The 19,238-nt window shown below is 37.7% G+C and overlaps 2 protein-coding genes across 4 annotated transcripts; one reads left to right on the forward strand and one right to left on the reverse strand.

Moving 5' to 3' along the window:
• Nucleotides 1-413: 413 nt before the first annotated feature.
• LOC129776660 (zinc finger protein 93-like) lies at nt 414-3,698 on the reverse strand. The gene is made up of 5 exons (XM_055782430.1): nt 3,680-3,698; nt 3,391-3,446; nt 3,266-3,325; nt 1,877-3,194; nt 414-1,819 (listed from the first exon to the last, which is right to left on the reverse strand). Exons 3-5 carry the CDS (start codon nt 3,320-3,322, stop codon nt 1,086-1,088), a joined length of 2,109 nt encoding a protein of 702 aa, XP_055638405.1. The 5' UTR covers nt 3,323-3,325; nt 3,391-3,446; nt 3,680-3,698; the 3' UTR covers nt 414-1,085.
• A 12,027-nt stretch (nt 3,699-15,725) lies between these two features.
• Nucleotides 15,726-17,174, forward strand: LOC129778990 (histone H1.4). 3 transcript variants are annotated; one of them, XM_055786211.1, is made up of 2 exons: nt 15,726-15,966; nt 16,109-17,174. In XM_055786211.1, the coding sequence occupies exon 2, from the start codon at nt 16,176-16,178 to the stop codon at nt 17,097-17,099; it is 924 nt and encodes a 307-aa protein (XP_055642186.1). In that variant the 5' UTR covers nt 15,726-15,966; nt 16,109-16,175; the 3' UTR covers nt 17,100-17,174. The 3 variants fall into 3 exon arrangements, with proteins under 3 accessions (XP_055642186.1, XP_055642187.1, XP_055642185.1); XM_055786212.1 differs by having other exon boundaries at nt 16,138-17,174; XM_055786210.1 differs by having other exon boundaries at nt 16,141-17,174.
• The last annotated feature ends 2,064 nt before the right edge of the window (nt 17,175-19,238 follow it).

The raw sequence follows: 19,238 nt of genomic DNA on the forward strand, positions 1-19,238 counted from the left end.
TTGCAAAGCTGCTCACAACAAATAGAAAACCCGCATCAAGAACAGAGCAGTATCGGTTCGGCGCTCATCAAGGCAACAATTAGTTTCAGTGAGTGGCAAAGTGTTTCTCCGGCACGTCGCATTAAATGTAATTTACTGAACAACATGTCACAAGCTGGATGGGAAGAAATTTTCCAACTGTGAAAGCTGTGGCGAGTGGCAAACGCAATAGCTAAACAGGAAGGTTTAACCGAACAAGATGGGAATATCGAAAGAAAACACAACACCAAAGGTTCTTTTCAGAACCATCAACATATTCATAAAGAGTAAACAGTAAACTAATCCATTTTTCAGGTAGATAGGTAGGTATTCACGTAGGAGAAGAAAATAAAACAATATATTTAAAATATATATTTAACAAAAGCTGTCCCCTTTGTATAGTCCTACGTCACTCCGGTTATGTCCCCGACATTACCCACCCGTCTTTTTTTTACATTGATATTGTCATTAGTTAATAAAGCTAAAATATTTTTAAAAAAATCAAAGGAATTTGACTTTCTATACAGATTATATTAGCATAACGTAACTTAAGGGGCGGGGTATACACTGCGTCACTCATTGTTACTAAGGGGAGAAGGGTCCAAAATCCGCATTTTTAGCGTTACGTAATTTGTGTTTGTTAACTGCTATTCGTCAGAAAAATCCAATTACGACAAAATCATGCAAGGACTCTACTTTCTTTTCTGCGTCACAAACAGAAACAAAAATATTTGTAAAAACAACTTCATTCGTTCATTTCCGACTTCGATATCATTGATTCTGTTATATCTAGCTGATCGCTCTCGATTCTTCTTCTTCTTCTTCTTCTTCAATGGCACTAACGTTCCTAGAGGAACTTCGCCGTCTCAACGTAGTATTACTTGCGTCATTTTTATTAGTACTTAGTTGAGATTTCTATGCCAAATAACACGCCTTGAATGCATTCTGAGTGGCAAGCTCTAGAATACGCGTGACCACAGTGCAAGACGGAGGCAATTTCTTTGACGAAAAATTCCCCCGACCAGAACGGAAATCGAACCCGAACACCCGGCATGTTAGTTGTGACGCTAACCACTCGGCCACGAGAGCACATCGCTCTCGATTACATCCTTCAAATCATCACCGGATCCATCATTACTACCATATTTTCCCAAAACACCGGCTATCCTTAGTCCTCCTTTCATACGGGTCGGTCCCCTTCGATTGAATTTGTCGTTCCAATGTTTATCCTGTGGCTCAATACGATGGGTATACTTTATATGGTTCGATAGGAAATGGTCTTTGCTGTAACGTTGAGGACAGATATCACACTGGAACACTTTCTCAGCACTATCAATGTGGGCTTCGTAGTGTTTGATATAGACTTGACGCGTGGTTAGTTTTTTTGAACATATGCTGCACTCATACGGGTACATTCCGGTGTGACGAATTTCGTGCTTGTACAGTTCAGTAGTGGAACAGAAACGAGCGGTACAGTATTTGCATGGATAGTTCTTCTGACTGTTGTGCACATTTCTGTGCTTTCGCAGGTGGAAGCTTCGCTTGAACGATTGATCGCACACATTACACTTGTACCGTCGATCGTCGGAGTGCGAGATCATGTGCGAGTACAGATTGGATGCGGCCGGGAATGTCACGTTGCAGATCTTGCATTTGTGTATTTTTGGCCGCTCATGGCGTGCGACACAATTCCGCACGTTGGATTCATGTTTGTACTTTTTCTTGCATATTGGACAAGGAAATTCAGCTTTCGTTTTGTGAGTGGCGAGATGGATAGCTAATGTATTTTCCTGGGAAAAGCCTACAATTAGAAATTCAGTATAATACTCGTTAGTTGCCCTTTCAGACCTGATCTTACCTTTTCCGCAAATATCACAAATGTGACCCTTTTCATAGTATACAAATCGTTGATGACCGCGTAGATCCCTAGCTGTCTTGTACCTTCGATAGCACACTTTACAGACGAACGGCCGAACGGTATCATCATCATCATTATAGTAAATCTTCGGCCTGTTCGCATGCACCTCCAATGAATGCAATTCGAGAGCTTCCTGTGACTCGAATCCTTCCCGGCAGCCGCAACAAATGAAGGCACCTCCACCCGTATGCGTTGCTTCGTGTTCCATCAGCTGTTTGAGACTGCGTCGAGCTACGCTACATTTGCTACATGCGAATAACTTTTTACTTGCGGCTCTGTGTAAATGTTTGTTCAGTGCCACCTTGTTCCTAAAGCGCTTATAGCATCCATCGCACGCAATCGGCATTTCTGGATTGATTCCATGTTCTCTTTTGGGGTAATGCACTTCCTCTTGGTGACTTTGTAGCGCTTTGAGTGTGGGAAAAACCTTGGGACAGCCACAACAACGAACAACGCTCACATCCACTTCTTCGGTGTTCGTGATTTTACGTTTTCTGTAAGGAAAACGTTCGTGGTAACGTCTTTCAGGTAGAGTTTTGAAGCGAGCTTCACAAACGGAACACTGAAACTTCCCCGGAGCCTCAGCCTCGTTCGTATCGTCAATATTTGGTTGATGAGAATGTGAATGTTTAAGAAGCTCATTTTTATCATAAACTTGGAAATCACAGCAGCAACATTTGAATAATCCATCAAAGTGGAATAACTTCTTGTGTTCGTCTAATCCTTTACCGGACAAAAAATTACACCCACAAAAAACGCATTTTATTAGCCTTTGCAGACTATTCTTTCCTGTTTTATGAACATTTACTTTGCATTCGCTAGTAAACAACGCATAGCAGATATTACATTGCACGCTACCGTTCGGAATGGTCACAGATAATTTTGGACGATGCTTACGTATGGAATGTCGTCTCAGTTTGATCTCACTGGGGAAGATTTCCCCACATCCACAACACTGAAACTGCAAGCCATTCGTATCGGCAGTGATCTGATCGTGAGATGTCGGTAGCTCAACATTTTGCACCAGAATATCATCGTAATCTACCGATGACTTCTGCTCGTCAAGATACTCTTCCTCATACAATTGCGTCTCGTCATCAACTTCCACGGTGAACAAATCGTAACTCTCAGCTTTGGCGATGATATCGGACAATATTGTTTGGGAATTTAGAGATTGCCGGCGTAGTTTATGTGCCTCCTCCAGACGGGCGTAACAAATGAGACAGATTTGCTTGGGGTAGTGGTCATCCTCGGAAATCTACAAGAATATACACAACCAGTTTACGTGGAACTAAGCAGACATCAACTCATAGCACACATCATTTCTACCTCTAATCCACAAATAGTCCGCAATGCATCTACGATTGGGAAGTCCGTATGGGTCATATCCTGTAATCAATGGGTATAGTTAATCAACACCAGCGATTATTCAGCATAAATACCACGCCACTTACGTCCTGCTGCTGAAAAATATCTATAAGGAGATGGTCCGCCTCTGCTCCGTTACCAGCTAAACAGATGCGACAAATATATTCCACATTACTCATGTTAATATTAAAATTATTAAATGTTCATCTATCACATAAGAAATTTTGTAAACACTCTTACAAGACGGGTCTATAGGATATACTTCTAGGCCCCTTGCACTCTTAGATGGAGATGTAAACAAAAACAAACTTTTTGACGTTCCAGCAATGTACAAGATTAGCAGAACCTGAGCAAATTCCTATATAAAAATCATACTCAAGTCACGCAGCTTGATCAGCGGCTTGCAATACAACTGGAGCTAAAAGCAACTATTTCGTAATTCAACTACATTGCGTTTCATAACTATAGAACCACTCCATTTTTCTGAGTTTCCTGAGATATGTAAGAAGTGGGTTGAATTGAAGTATATAGTGTAGGATATAATATCCATCTTCATTTATAATGGCGGATTTACATTAGGGAGATCTATAGCTATAGATGGATTTATTCACGTGAAAATAGGTGTAAACGGGTGAGAATAAATATGACACACTTATTCGAGGTATATATAACTTGAATAAATTAAGCATATGTAAACGCTTGTGAATTTCTCACTGGTGAGAAATCACTAAAGTTGGATGCAGTTCTACTTCAGGTGAATAAATTCACTGAAAATATGAGTATATTCATTATAGAAGTTCACGCTAGTATAAACGGTTGATGCGATTTCTATAAATATCATCATATTTCTTTACATGATTATATCACTAGTCTAAACCAAGGCGCCTCTATATGTACCAGGTGAAACAATCATATGAAATGCACTTTCAGCCATATTGGAATTGCTGTCGGTATTGTTTACAAACAGCATCCGAACGCTGCCGGCGGCTCTCTACAAACTGCTACGATTCTTATTCGAACGATGTCTACTATGTTCGGATTTCGAGAATTTATGTGAAAAAGACGGGATGATTTTGTAGAATTTCATTCTCATTTCCACTACTCTCGCATGTGGAAATGCAAAAATGGCGTATCCTAGCAATAGCAAAACAAACAACCCCCGCTCCACAAACCGTAATCCCCTTCTTAATGAAGTGATGATGTTGCTACACCTGTTATACATTGATATAAACGCCTTGGTCTAAACCCTCCCTAAGACTGGCCGTTTGAACTTTGTTCCCAGCAAACATTAAATCGCATAATTTTGCACGTGCCAAGTCTTACAAGAAATCCGAATAAATCATAATCGCATATAATATCAATCAAAGTAGGTATCGTGTATATTTGAAATCGCATAAAATGTAAAAACTCGATTTTATATACCATTATCAAATTGAGTCGCAATTCGGTATAATAAACATCAATCTTATGATGCACATTGTCGTAAAATATATTTAATCCGCATCATATGCGTATATTACGCTGATGCAGTTTGTGTGTCGTATAAGCGTATAATTTAAATCGATTCAGTACTGTAGTAAATCGTGTTGCATGCTGAAGAAAATCATGAAACAGTAAATCATATTAGATCCTAATAAAGAACATATTAAATCACATTGAAATGTCAATGAAATGCTGATGCACTCGAAAGTTTTAACTGCTGTTGAATTAAATTTCAGATAGCCGCGCGAGATAGCTGCTGGATGAAAAATTCAGACGACCGGAGTTCGAATCCACATCGCAGCAGTTTTCACCAAACATCAGTCTGTGCCATTTTTTTACATTCATACTCTCAACACAAGTCAATCAAACAATTATTATTTCCACAAACATAAATACTCATATATAAAAATGGCGATTCGTGAGGTTATAATAAACATTTCACGAAAATATTTTGTGCCATTTGTTTTTTTTCTATGTCTGTAATAAATATGGCAAATATATGAGTATGAGTATGGCAAAAGTCGTATTTGGTGCTTTGACAATTCATGAATATATTCATATTAGATCGCAATTCAATTCAACATAATCGCTATTATAGCCGGTCAAAGTTGCATATTCATCCAAACAAATTCGGTAAGCATTTGCCATGTATGTATATGGCCTCCACTTTTGCATGCATATGCCAGTTAGGCGCATTATATGCTAACAAAATTTTAGGGCATATGATGTTATATATACGTTTATTATGCGATTTTATGTTTGCTGGGTTGTTGTATCCAGACTCGAAACATTTAAAAAACTGAAATTCCACTGTTTCATAACTATAGAACCAGATGGAGAAACTCTCAGTCCTTTACAAAATTTATGTTAATTTCCCATGAATGACAATAAATTTCTAATTCATAGGTCATCTTTAGTTCAAATAATCCATTCGAGGTGGCTTTGACCAAGTTGTGCCGTTTTGTAGTGGACGAATTTCATGCCAACTCGACCGGCCGTTGGCAGCACCATCTCAGATATCTGTGAAACGTCTGTGAAACACATGGTTCTTTCAAGCAACTTTGCATACTTGAAATATTCCAAAAACAATTAGGCTACTTTTTAAAAAGGGACCAAAAAATGTTTCTAATTTTTTTTTTCAAAACTACTAAACTACAAAACTACAGTTCATTCTTTGTCTAAAATTTTGTAGGTCTGATAAATATTGTGCAATTTTTTTTTGAAATTTTCAGTTTTTTTCAACTTTTTTTCGAAAAATATCTATTTACAAACTATAAGATCTACAAAATTTTGGTTAAAGAATGAAATATAGGAAATTATTTTCATAAAAAAATATTTAAAGATTTTTTTTTAATTAACACAAAAAATTTTGTTTTTCAAAACTTAAAAATCAATTTTATCAAAAATGTATTGTTTTAAAATTTCATAAAAAAAATGTGAATAGCCCTTACAATTTTCCAACAAATCGTACGTGGGAAGATGGGCACTTTTACAGGAAAAAAGTTTTTCTAACAACTACATTTTCAGGTTTTTTGCTTAAAAAAAAATACAACTAATCCTAATTTTGTTAAAAGTCAAGATAGCGATATAGTGCATTCGACAAAGTTTCAGATCTTATTGAAATACGAACTTTCGTCGAAGACAACTTTCTCCCCTTTATTCCGCGCGTCGAATGAGGTGAGATGACTCATGTCACTGCATTCCCATGAGCGAATGGCGTGACCAGGGGTACCAAATGTACTGCATAACGACAGTAATCTCATGACTGTCGCCACCATTGTCCCGTGACAGTCACGCAATTGAATTTTTACTACAGTCACACAGTGGAAATGTTATGCGACATTTATTGTTACTGTCGTGTACTGTACACGAATACATTCCCATGTGAGAGTATTTTGGTCTTTCGTCTGCGACAGACCCGCTTGCTCATTAGTGATGTTTTTGTAGATTCTGAATGCAATAGTTATACGTTGCTACCGTCGTTGATGATTTTTTTCCCTCGTGCTGATGATGTCGGGTGTCTTAGTATGTATTTTTCCAGTACAACGTCATTTTATTTCATTGCATTTTCGCAAACTAAAGAGATTAATCTGCTGTGCAGCGAAGAATTAATAACAATTAATAACTGGCGAATTCTGCAGCATTTTATTTAATTTGTCGATGACGCGGCTATTCTATGTAGAGAAGTTTTCGGGGGAAATAGTGTGAGCAACAGAAGAGAATCTGTTGAAAGAGGTGCGTGGAGAAGTGTCGTGGGTGGAAGTCGTGTGAATGAAAGTTACGCGAATGCAACTGTAGGGCCAGATTAGAATGCGGCTGGGGGAAGTGTTGCGCACTTAGCAATGTAGGTTTGGACATGAAGGAGATTTTATTTTATTTATGAATAAAATATGTTTAGCGCGTAATCTTAATATTATCAACAAAATTTTAGTATTATTATCATTATTACTAACTGACCCGGTAAACGTTATGCTGCCATTTAGATAATTTTTAGCGAATATATTCGTTGTTATATGACAAACAACAAGTGTATTGCAAGTGTGTTTCATATTCATATCGATATACTGAATTTGAAATACAGCCACCTTACTGCCCTCATTCACGGACTTGCAAATGTATTTAATGCTTTTCACGGAACTACAGAACTGCAGAACATTAATATATATGTTGTTCATGCAAGATTTTATTACTCTGTTACATAGAACACATGTTTGATACGGTAGAGTGTGGCTAGGATGCATAGCTCGATTGAACTTGAGTCGTCGAACGGATTACAGAATGCAAAATTGCGATCCGTTCGGGTAATTCTAACTCGATTGTATTTCAGAATACGACGGTATACTTTTACCTGGTGAATTAGGTTTGCCTGGTTGATTCTTGCTTTGAAATATATGATTCATTGACATTCAAAACTATAATTATATCATGATCTGAAGAATTTTCCACATATAGAGATATTTTGATTTAAACATTCAGCTATTTTTGAAAGTGTGAAGTTAATAAAAAAACATTGCCTTTTTTTATGTACAAATTTATTTCCATGAAATCTTCTACGTGCGAAATACTTATACTTGTTATACTTGTTTCATTTGTGACTTTTTCGGGAATCTGTTTAATGGGGAAATCAACTCTGGTAAATCGAAAAAATGGTTTTTATGCAATGTTGTACCGGAAGGATTCTTCGATATTACATTTCGTTGAAAATCTGCAGTAAAAACTATGGGGTCATCTCAAGAGTAACATGGCTGTACGAATCTTTGAGCGCATTTTTTCAGCTGGTGGTACGTTTATTTCAGAATGTGTGGACCAATTTAGCAGAAGTTTTTTTTCAGCATGCAAAAATGAATTCTGATCTACGAAAAGGACCTATCTGCTTTGATCGATTATCATCATTGATAACTTCTCTGATAACCACGGCCTTACGATTTTCTTTGAATTTTTTTTTATTATTCAATTGGCCGACATTTTGGCAATTTTCATAATTTTCAAAAACCGCTACGTAACAATTCAGATGATAAGATTTTTACATGCTAAAACAATCAGCCATATCGGTCCACTGGTTATGAGAAAAACGTACAACTAGCAAGAAAATGTTTTAAAGATTTAAAAAAAAATATCTTTCAAATGAAAGCAACATAATTGGCTCACGTAGCGTACTTTTTAGTGTAGAGCCAGTTTAGTTCTATAACTCTGTTATTGTTAAAATTCGAACATATGCGTAGGAGGGTTTTTTCCATGAAATATGATCATCTATCACTTCCTGAGAGATTCTGGGAAAATATATTAAATTCTTCTTTTACATTCAATAATCAAAAATTATATGCATGAAAAACAAATTAAAAAAAAACATTTTTTTGACTCGATTATATACAGGATTCTATTAAATACAGTGAAAAGAAATCGGAGACTGTATATAATCGAGTTCGCGCTGCATTAGTTTCCAACTTGGAGGATAAATCTAAACACTCCCAACACTGAGTATTTCCGACGTCACCAATATATTATCGAAGAAACTCTCGCCTAGAATTATTAAGCTGTGCGTGTTTTTCTCATATGAATTGTTGATCATTTGTGTATCTGGATTCAGGCATCCCAACAGTAAAGCATTCTTATTACAGTCGATATGAAATTAATACTTATGACAGACATACAGCTGTACTTGCGTTGTACTTCGAAAATTGTATGTCTGTCACCATGTACAGCGCTAGAACCATGCAAGCAACTCGGTACAATCGCTGTACCTGTACCGACCTGTTTTACCGCTGTACATGGCTACAGTTGTACTGTGCACAGCGCCATAGACGGTTAGTGGTGGGTAGCATGAACAAGCAGAATCAAATCACTTGATAATCGTTCTTTTCATTGACTTTCTCTTAAGTTAATAACTCAGATTGGAAACTTGTTTGTTGTGTTTGATAGTTTAGACACTAAATAAAAACCTTTTTCATTGAAATATGTGGTGGAAATTGGAAAAATATCTGATTGTCAGTTTGACATACGGTACAATGTACAACCAAAGTATGTCTGTCATGGTACGATGGTACCTGTACAACGCTGTACACGTACAACGCAAGTACAGCTGTATGTCTGTCCCTGGTATAACTCGGCTTCCTATGTGTGCACGCAACTAGTGATCACAGCCATATGTCCGATACACATCTCAAAGCGTACTGGTGAAGAAGCACAAACGCATAAGATACAGGCTAGCATTATGGGCACCTTACACGATAAACCGGATTGACAATAAGTGTCTTCAATATCGTGACAGCTAGGCTTTCAACATCTGATCTAACCTCAATCAATATTTTTCCACCTTACACGGTCAATATCGCCCTCAACCCGAGACAACGAAAATATCCGCGATGGCTAGTGGCGACATTTGAGTTTGGGATCCAAACTATTCTCTATCAGATTAGAAGGCTAAAAGGCAATTTTCAATTGGTAAAATTTGAATGAAAATATCTACTTGGTATTATTCAATTAGTTGAAGCGCGTAGTCCTAACCTTAACTTAACCTATTTCCCCTGAATTTTCAGATATTCCTACTAAAATGTATTATTATAATATAACGTAAATTTCAGACATAATTTTTGTATGTGATTTTCTCACCACTTGCAGGAAAAAAGTGATTTGCATTCACATAGAATACTAATTTGATTCGTAAAAGTTAATTTTCATTCATAATTTACACTTTAGAATTCGGTTTTTCTTCTCAAAAATACATCATAATACTCGTTTCACAAATACAGACTGTTCCTTTCAGTTTCAGAGATGCCAGATTATTTTAGTTTGCGAAAATATATGCAGGTTATTTTATCTGCAAGCAAATGTTTTTATTCCATAAATGAGACTATGACAGTAGAACCCCGATTATCCGCGAGCGGGTGATCCGCCCTGCGGATTATTCGTGACTGCGAGTTCCATAGTAAATCAATAGGCCTTTCCGGAATTTGTTAGTGAGTGGTAGTCCCATGCTCTTTTGTTGTGGTCATGGCTTTTACATTATTTAGCCACTGGTGTACACGACCTTATCGGGATTCTACTGTAGCTTGAATTAACACATAATGTTTTTTCGTCTGTGATTTTCCCAGATCTTCTCATTCTCCAAATTTTATAGCGGAGTTCGAAGAAACACACAACCCGCTCACTAGCGCAAAGAATGACCGAGTTCAACGTTAAAAAATTCCTAAAACGTTGTTAAGTTTCATCCACTCTCTCACCATCACATTGTCAGTTTACTTTGAAGTTTTGATTTGTATCGTGAAAAGTACCGTATTTTGCTATTCAAAGTATCGGTTTTCCAAACCAAAAGCTTCCATTTATGATTCCTACAATTTCAGTAGTTTATAAATTTTAATTGCAATCGCAAAAAAGACTAACAAAAATTAAATGTGCGCTTGCATATCTGGCAACTCAGTCTGGAAGTCCGTGAGGTAAAACGTCAACATCATGCATCCATATGAAATGTCACGATATTGATGCTCGAAAATCAGAAAATCCGGATTTCTGCGTCGTCGGCCATGTTCAGCTGTCATTATGCTCCCAAATGTCATCATATTGTCAATAAAGTTGACCGTGTAAGGTCCGCTTTACGATCGCCAGAAAAATGTCATGACATTTTTCTGGCGACAGTCACGTGTGACAGTAACCCGGGTAAACCGATGAGATTCATCGCTTCGTCAGCGACTATTACGGCGACAGAGCGAACGGAATAGCAGACACGAAAAAATCGGAAACGAACAGTCTCCCTGGCTCACTACGGTCGGGCATGACAAAATAGATGAATTCGACGAAACACCGACTGTTGCTGTATAGTATTACTTTATGCATTCTTGCTCTGTCGCTTGTATACGAGTGTAGCGCGCTCACAGAGACTGTCGATTCAATTTCATACCGACTGTTATGAAAATGCAGTACTTTTGGGATGCCTGGGCGTGACTATAGTTTGTCACAAGGTGAGATTTGAAGTCGTGTCCTCATATGTTATCGACTCGGGTATCAAAAAGAAGTTGAAAGGTAAGGTAACTTCCACAATGAAGCAAGAAACTTTGCTATCTCACGTCACTCGCCACGTGGAATGAGGGGGTCTATCTTTTATAGTTTCGGGAATATAAGGCATTTTTGTATGAAGACTCCTGGAAAAAATATGTTTTACTCGTAATATTTTTGTGTGTAAATTCTCTTAAATTTTTTTTTGAGAACTAAAAAACACATTTTTGAAAAAAATAAGTTTTAATTTTCAAAATAATTTTAATAAGCCCCATACATGAAAATCAAATGTCAAATTTCGTGGTATGAGTGCGTTCGTAATTCATCGGATCAATTGACGTTTACTCGCAACCGAGTAAAGTGCGATTCACATACAACATCCACGTCCCGTTCCCGTTCCGTCACGTCACGTTGCGTCAATTATTCTCCCCAGCAAGTGTTATGGAAACATTCACATACGCTAGCAACGTAACGACCCGTCAGCGAGCGTCGAACGAAAAGCACCGGCAAAATTTATAGAAAAGAATAATTGACGGAGATGGACGGCTCCTTGGGTTTTTGTCTAGGCTTTGTGTCTCGGCTTTCGCTTTGATTTTGGCTGAATTTTTTATTCCAACATATCTCCCACTTTCTAAGATGAAAGTGGGAGATATGTTGTCTATATATTACTATTATTAAAAAAGGGTCGGGACTACAGGTTTTAGGCATTTAAATAATATAGTTCAATGATTTCCATTCATTTTTTTCAAAATTCTAGGCATGCTGATTCGGAAGAGGGCATTACAATTCAAAACCGTTGTAGGTGTCGACACTATAAATAACATTAAATAAATCACTCATTCGACATTTGACGTTACGGTGCTGCTGCAAGCATAGACTGCATGTGTGAATTGATGAAGACATTGACGGAACGCGGACGTTTTTTTTCCGTAACGTTCTATGTGAATAGCAAATACATCACAACGTCTTGTAGTATATTCTAAGGTGAGGCCATTTCGTCACTAAGTTGGTTAGGGGAGTGGTATGCAGTACGGAAGAAAACGTTAGTAAATAGATCAATTCACTTATCAGACTGTATGGCGCTTCATTGACACGAAACTTTGAATACATTTAAAAAAAATACAATTGAATACTGATGTTAAACTGTTTTCTTAGCAGATCCGTTCTCAAAGATTAAATTTTTTGATTTGGATATTTTTATTGTAAATTTTCTTTTTTAAGACATATGTTTTTACTTAGAATTTTACAGTTTCTTCTATTTAGTAATTACTAGATAGCGCAATTTACAATTTAGGTGAGTTATGTGTTCTAGAAATAAGTTTTAATTAGTTTTACAATTTCTGTCTAGGCTTATCAAATTCACCTACTATTGGAAATAAATACAGGGTGGGCCATTTAAAGTGGAAGGATTTGTTTTTGCAATAGCAAAGTAAAGAAGTGGAATTAAAAAAAAAATTTTGAAATTCATTCATTTTGGTCCAAGGAGATTTGTTCTAACTACTTTTTGATTATGATATCTCGTAAATGACCGCCTCTGGCCTTGACCGCAAAATGTGCCCTTTTTTCGGCATTTTCCATCACTTTGCCCAATGTTTCGGCCGATATGGCAGCAATTTCTTGTCGGATATTGTCTTTCAGCGCAGCCAGGGTCCTTGGTTTACCAGTGTATACCTTGGATTTTAAATATCCCCATAAAAAAAAGTCAGGAGGCGCCAAATCAGGTGATCTCGGTGGCCAGTCATAATCGCCGTTTTTCGATATTAATCTTCCGGGGAACATTTCGCGCAATAATTTGGTCGTGGCAGCCGCTGTATTGCATGTAGCGCCGTCCTGTTGGAACCAGTAATTGTCCAATTCATTTTCACGAACAAATGGCAATAAAAAATCGGTTATCATTGTCCGATTACGCTCCCGCAACACTGGCTCGAACGGCATCAATATTCTCGTCGAAACGTCTTGGTCGTTGTCTGGACAGATGACTGGCATTACCAACACTACCAGACGATATTTTTATATATATTTGGCATATAATCGACGTATAGTGTTGTCTCCAGGCGATGTTTTAACTTTATTTTTATTTTTCCACGCACGTTTAGTTAACACAATTGAGAAGTTATTTTGAATGTACAGCTGAACAATTTCAGCGCGTTGTTTAGGTGTGTATTGTTCCATGGTTAAAATTGTACTGAAATGACGCTTCCAACGCGGTATGATATTTGTTAATCTGACATCTCTGTCAAAAGTTATGGGGTTGCCAGATGCTTCCACTTTAAATGGCCCACCCTGTACAAATAATCCAACTATGATTTCTTCAACACTTTTCTTTTTATGATTGTTTTTAATTTTAATTTTAATTATTCAGTTTCAGTGATTTCGCTTTTCAGCACGAGGAGCAAATTTCTATTTTGTTGTTGTTTTCACGATACGTACCGACATTATCGGGTTCTCCATAATATGTCGAACGTTCAAGTGATCCCGTAACTACCGCACGTTGGACGACGAGGGTTACTCGACGTCACAACTGAAGTAAAATGTATGAACGATATGTTCCAATGAACAATTGCAAATATAAATATATATAGACGGTGCATTTGCATATGAAGTAAAATTCTGATTATACGCGAGCGTAACATGAGCAAATTTATAACACATGCGAATCGGGGCTCTTTTGGTGGCAGTGTTCCGAGCTCTGCAATACAATTTGCTTAACCAATGTTAAAGTTGCTAAAACTTACATTATAGACCCATTAAACGTAAAAATAATAATTGTATTGATATCAACACAATTTTATTCTATTGATTTTCATGACATGAAACGCTATGACTCAGGAATAACATTTTATTGAGTGTTTTTTATAGCTGTTTCGATGATGTAGTCTGGCATCAGTGTCGAAAAAATAACGATGCTTTCGCCAATACAAACAAAACCATTGCCGAATTAAAAAATGAAAATTTAACTTTCAGAGTACTAGCTCAAGTTTTCCGACGTTTTTCACTATACAGTGCGACAGCAGATGAAAATTTAATATCTTGTGGGTAATCGATTAGAGTTTGGTTGATATTACTTGATGGGAAATGTGCGAAAACGATAATTTCCTTCACACTGTTTCGCAAAATTATTGATTTTCTGGCGAGGGGTGAGGGAAGGAGATGAAAGAAATGAGCGCCGTTGTGGCAGCCATTTGTGACTAGATTCCACCTTCACCTTAAATGACTTATTTTTTACACCCACAACGTTTCACTGCTATCTAAGATGGTGCTGCCAACTCCTAAGACGAGTTGTTTTTTTTTTGGCTTGCGTGCCTTGTTTTCAAACCTGAACTGTTTGGTCAGTCTACTCAAACACAATTAGGCCTTGTTCTCACTGCAACGGAGCGTTAGCGTGGCTTGGACGGGGCGTGTGACGCTTACGATTAATCATGTGTGTTCTTACCGATGTGTTCACACCAGACTGACGTGCCGTGAGCGTGGTTTTGGCGTGTGGCTGGCGTGCAAACGAAAACACTTCACGCCGGCGATATTTGTACTTCTCCGCTTCTCTCTTGCATATGTTTGTTTGTGACATAATTGTGACATAATTTTAATTTTTCGCTTTTTTTTAGTTTTTATGTTTTTCACCGTCCGATTTTGTCCCGGTTCGTCCAACGATGTTGGAATATTTAAAAATAAACCAATTTACATTCTTTCATTCAAAAACACACATTGACAATTTGTATAAAACACACCGAAGACACGCCGCTGGCACGGTGCAATGTGAGTGAATTAAAATGTCGTTGCGAGAAGTGAACACGCCCCGCTCACGCCACGTTGACGCCCCGCTGCAGTGAGAACATGACCTTAAGGCAATAGAAACAAATATTGGTGAGAACTAGTCAAAATGCAGCAAATAGTGGTACAAATTTGGATCTTCCGCATGGACCACCTCAAGCGCAATTTCGGACAATATTTGCATGATTTTTTTAGAAAAGTGAATGTCCAACAGCAATGTAAGGCCGATAAATTGAAATTTCTCCCATTTTTTGCAATTTTTGTTTGTTTTATTCTGAAATGAAAATGAACCACTTTAACATCCCCCTTATCAGTTTAGAAAATGGGTTTGATCCACCAAATATTTTGATCTAACGCTATCATTAACTCATTTTGTCACCTATACTGCTCTGTTTTTTTCGCCGCCCAGATCTCGTTCAAATCTGGTGCGAGAAGCCCAAAGATGAATGGCCTCGAAGTTCATCAGATCTGAATCTCCAGGATTATGTACAGTCATACGTGCTAACGAAATGATAATAAAGTAGCACCAGCACAGAGTAAATCGAACTGTAATATCCGGCTGTTTCGCCGATTTCCCCAAGTAAACCCATTTTTCAACATTTGTTCACATGTTCACATTTATAAAAGTATTATCTACTCTTGATCTTAAAGCTGTATAACTGTAAGGCTTGTTTAAGCTTTTTAAGCTTTTCTATAAGCGTAACGTTTCTCTGCCAACAAGCAAGCTTTGTTATACAGAAACTTTCTAGAATCTTCCAGTCACTATGGTGCGATTGTCATCGTGTGAATTTCATTGTTGAACGTTAATTGTTACTGACTTGACCACACAATCGTTTTTCGACGAGGTCTTCAACGATCTTCAACATAGCATTAGAAGATCGACGTTCTTTTTGTTTTTTTGTACTAAGGACATTCTAATTAAAGTAAGTATGTTAACCTAATCAGGACTGTGTTGTTGGCAGGAAAAATAAATATTCATAATAGATACATACAAATGCAGTCTATATTGTATTACTGACAGAGGCATATAACTATTGTTTGTCGCTGAATTGTTTCATTAAACAGTTTCCTATCTGTTGTATATATTTGGCTAGCAGGAAGATTAGATTTATCCTTCACAGCATCATCAGCCATGAGTGATTCCGAATCGGAAGAAGAGGAAGTTAATCAAGAAAAGGACGAGGAAGTTGAAACCGAATATGATTCTGAAACAGCTCAGGACGAAGAAGGTGTAGATGACAATGAAGATGACGATCAAGATGATATGAAACAAATTAGCAAACCACCGGACGTCGTAGTAAAACCCAAGGCTAACGGTACAGTCGGTACGAAGCCACAGCATCCATCTTACGATAAAATGGTAGCTGAAGCAATGGAACATTTCGACGAGAAAAAGCGATCTGGAATATCCATCTCGAAAATCACTAAATTTATCGCGGCAAAATATACGGGAGTGGATAACATTAGTCGATTCTTCTGTAAAAAGGCAATCGAAAAGGGTATTAAAAATGGAATCTACGTAAAGACCACTGGTGTTGGTTTTTCCGGATCAGTTAATTTTTCATCTGACTACAGACAGAAGCAAAAGCGTGAGATGCAGAAGGCAGACAAGAATAATAACAAGCCTAAGACAAAAGCTAAACCGGTGGCCAAACCAAAGCCTGTAAAGGCTAAGACAAAAGCAGAAAAACCTAAAAAAAAGACCGAAAAGCAAACGAGTGAGAAAATTCCAGCGAAGAAAGCGGAATCTAAAATGAAATCAACCAAATCCAGCGATAAAGGAAAGGATAGTAATCTCAAAACGGCCCCCAAAAAGAAAACAGCCGCTCCCGGACCAAAAGCGAAAATCTCCAAACAATCCGGTAAGGTTCGACTTTCAGTGAGTGCTCAAGCTGCAATGAAAAGCAAACCGAAGATCGCCCCCAAAGGAAAAGCGCAACTCGCAACCGAGAGCTCGAAAGCCAAGAAAACAACAACCAATCCGAAGACCAAAGCAGTACCGGTGACTGCTCCTGCAGTACCTGCCAAAAAAGCCAAGAAGGGCAGTGCTAAATAAAATATGATTTTTGTTCCTAGAATAATTGTAATGAATGTTGAATATAACGTATCTTAAGTATTGATTACATTTGAAGTCAATGGTATTTTTTAAATGGAAGCGAATACTGTATATGAGAGAGTTATGCACTGACTTTTCCCGGTAACTATAATATTCCTAAACCATCAGGGTTATATGTTGAAATTTTGTTTATATATCTGTGATGAATCCATTCTCATTTTAATTTTCATATTTTTATACTGAGCTTCTCTATGACCCTATGTCCCTCAACCATCTACATTTAACCCTCCTGCACTTGGGCGTCGTGTACAAATTACGTAACTCTAAAAATCCGGATTTTGGACCCCCTCCTCACGCCTTCTCGCGTTACGTAATTTATGCACAACGCCTTGCGTGCAAAATCAGAACTCGTATACTCGCGCACGGTGTCACAGACCGAAAGTTGAACTTCTTTGTAATATTGCTATCGTGTATTTTTGAGGCTTTATTGGTATTTATTTGAAAAAGAGGGTGTTGTGCGTCTATTCCTTAACTGGACACGGTGGTTTAATACTTATGACAGACATACTGCTGTACTTGCGCTGTACTTCGAAAAATGTATGTCTGTCACCATGTACAGCGCTAGAACCATGCAAGCAACTCCGTTGCAACTTTCACCGTTGTACATGACTACAGTTGTACTGTGCGCAGCGCAAACGGTTAGTGGTGGCTAGAATGAACAAACTGAATCAAAACACTTGGTAAATATTCTTTTCATTGACTTTCTCTTGAGTTAATAACTCAGAATGGAAGCTTGTTTGTTGTATTTGATAGTTCAGACGCTAAATAAAAAGCTTTTTCATTGAAACATGAGGTGAAAATAAGTCGAATTTTTGATTGTCAATTTGACATGCGGTGCAATGTACAACCAAAGTATGTCTGTCATGCTACGATGGTACCTGTACAACGCTGTACACGTACAACGCAAGTACAGCTGTATGTCTGTCCCTGGTATAAAATAGTCGCACTTGGAACGGTCGTGAAAATAGCCGCGTTTGCTGTTGACAGATAAATATGTGACAAAGTGACAAATCTTATAGCGAATTCGTTTTGACGTAGGACTACGTCTTTCATTTCTATACCGGGGTGTAAAATCAAAGTTTCGAAAACGAAAGCGTTACGCCGGAGACCGAGATTTTGAGCGTTAATAGCTCCTAAACAACTGAACGAAATGGTATGATAAACACTTCATTCGAAAGATAAAATGTCTACGCGTTATATACTTGTTACTTTTTGATCCAAAAACTTGTTTCAATAGTCTTAAAATTGCTTTCAAAACAGGCTATTGAAATCACCAATCGGTATACAAACGAGCGGCGCTCGGAAATCCACTCAGTTCTAATTGAACAGCGATTGGAGCATGTTGTCGCTGTTGCGGTGAAGCTCTTTATTTATCATGAAAGCGCGGATGAACGGTGTCACCAAGAGCCTGTTTGTGCACCCTAGGCCAGAAGGGAATCTATCAGGAGGAGAGTGATGCCACAAACGGTTCCCTGGGAAGACATCGCTACACACACATACACGCGCGGCTATTAACAGGTGGTTATCGAGTTGGCATTAACCACTGGTGGGCTTCCAGTATCGAGGAAAATGTGGAAATATCTAATCGTTACTGAAAATAATCTGCCAGTTCCTTTGGGAATTTTCAAAATATATTCATGTGAAAGAGTTTAATTGAATGTTTTCTATCCATGTTACACTGTGACCAAATATGTTTCAATCAAGTGCTATTAACAGGTGGTTATCGAGTTGGCATTAACCACTGGTGGGCTTCCAGTATCGAGGAAAATGTAAAATATCTAATCGTTACTGAAAATAATCTCCCAGTTCCTTTGGGCATTTTCAAAATATATTCATGTGAAAGAGTTTAATTGAATGTTTTCTATCCATGTAACACTGTGACCAAATATGTTTCAATCAAGTGCTATTAACAGGTGGTTATCGAGTTGGCATTAACCACTGGTGGGCTTCCAGTATCGAGGAAAATGTGGAAATATCTAATCGTTACTGAAAATAATCTGCCAGTTCCTTTGGGAATTTTCAAAATATATTCATGTGAAAGAGTTTAATTGAATGTTTTCTATCCATGTTACACTGTGA

This window comes from Toxorhynchites rutilus, chromosome 3 (genome assembly GCF_029784135.1).
Source record: "Toxorhynchites rutilus septentrionalis strain SRP chromosome 3, ASM2978413v1, whole genome shotgun sequence".
NCBI lineage: Eukaryota > Metazoa > Arthropoda > Insecta > Diptera > Culicidae > Toxorhynchites > Toxorhynchites rutilus.

Bases quoted from the DNA above. Each gene is read 5' to 3' on its own strand.
- LOC129776660 (XM_055782430.1), bottom strand. From the start codon at position 3,322: ATGACCCATACGGACTTCCCAATCGTAGATGCATTGCGGACTATTTGT. The intron at 3,195-3,265 runs GTAGAAATGATG...ATATTCTTGTAG, and splicing joins GGACTATTTGTGGATTAGAG to ATTTCCGAGGATGACCACTA. The intron at 1,820-1,876 runs GTAAGATCAGGT...TTCTAATTGTAG, and splicing joins TTGTGATATTTGCGGAAAAG to GCTTTTCCCAGGAAAATACA.
- LOC129778990 (XM_055786211.1), top strand. From the start codon at position 16,176: ATGAGTGATTCCGAATCGGAAGAAGAGGAAGTTAATCAAGAAAAGGAC.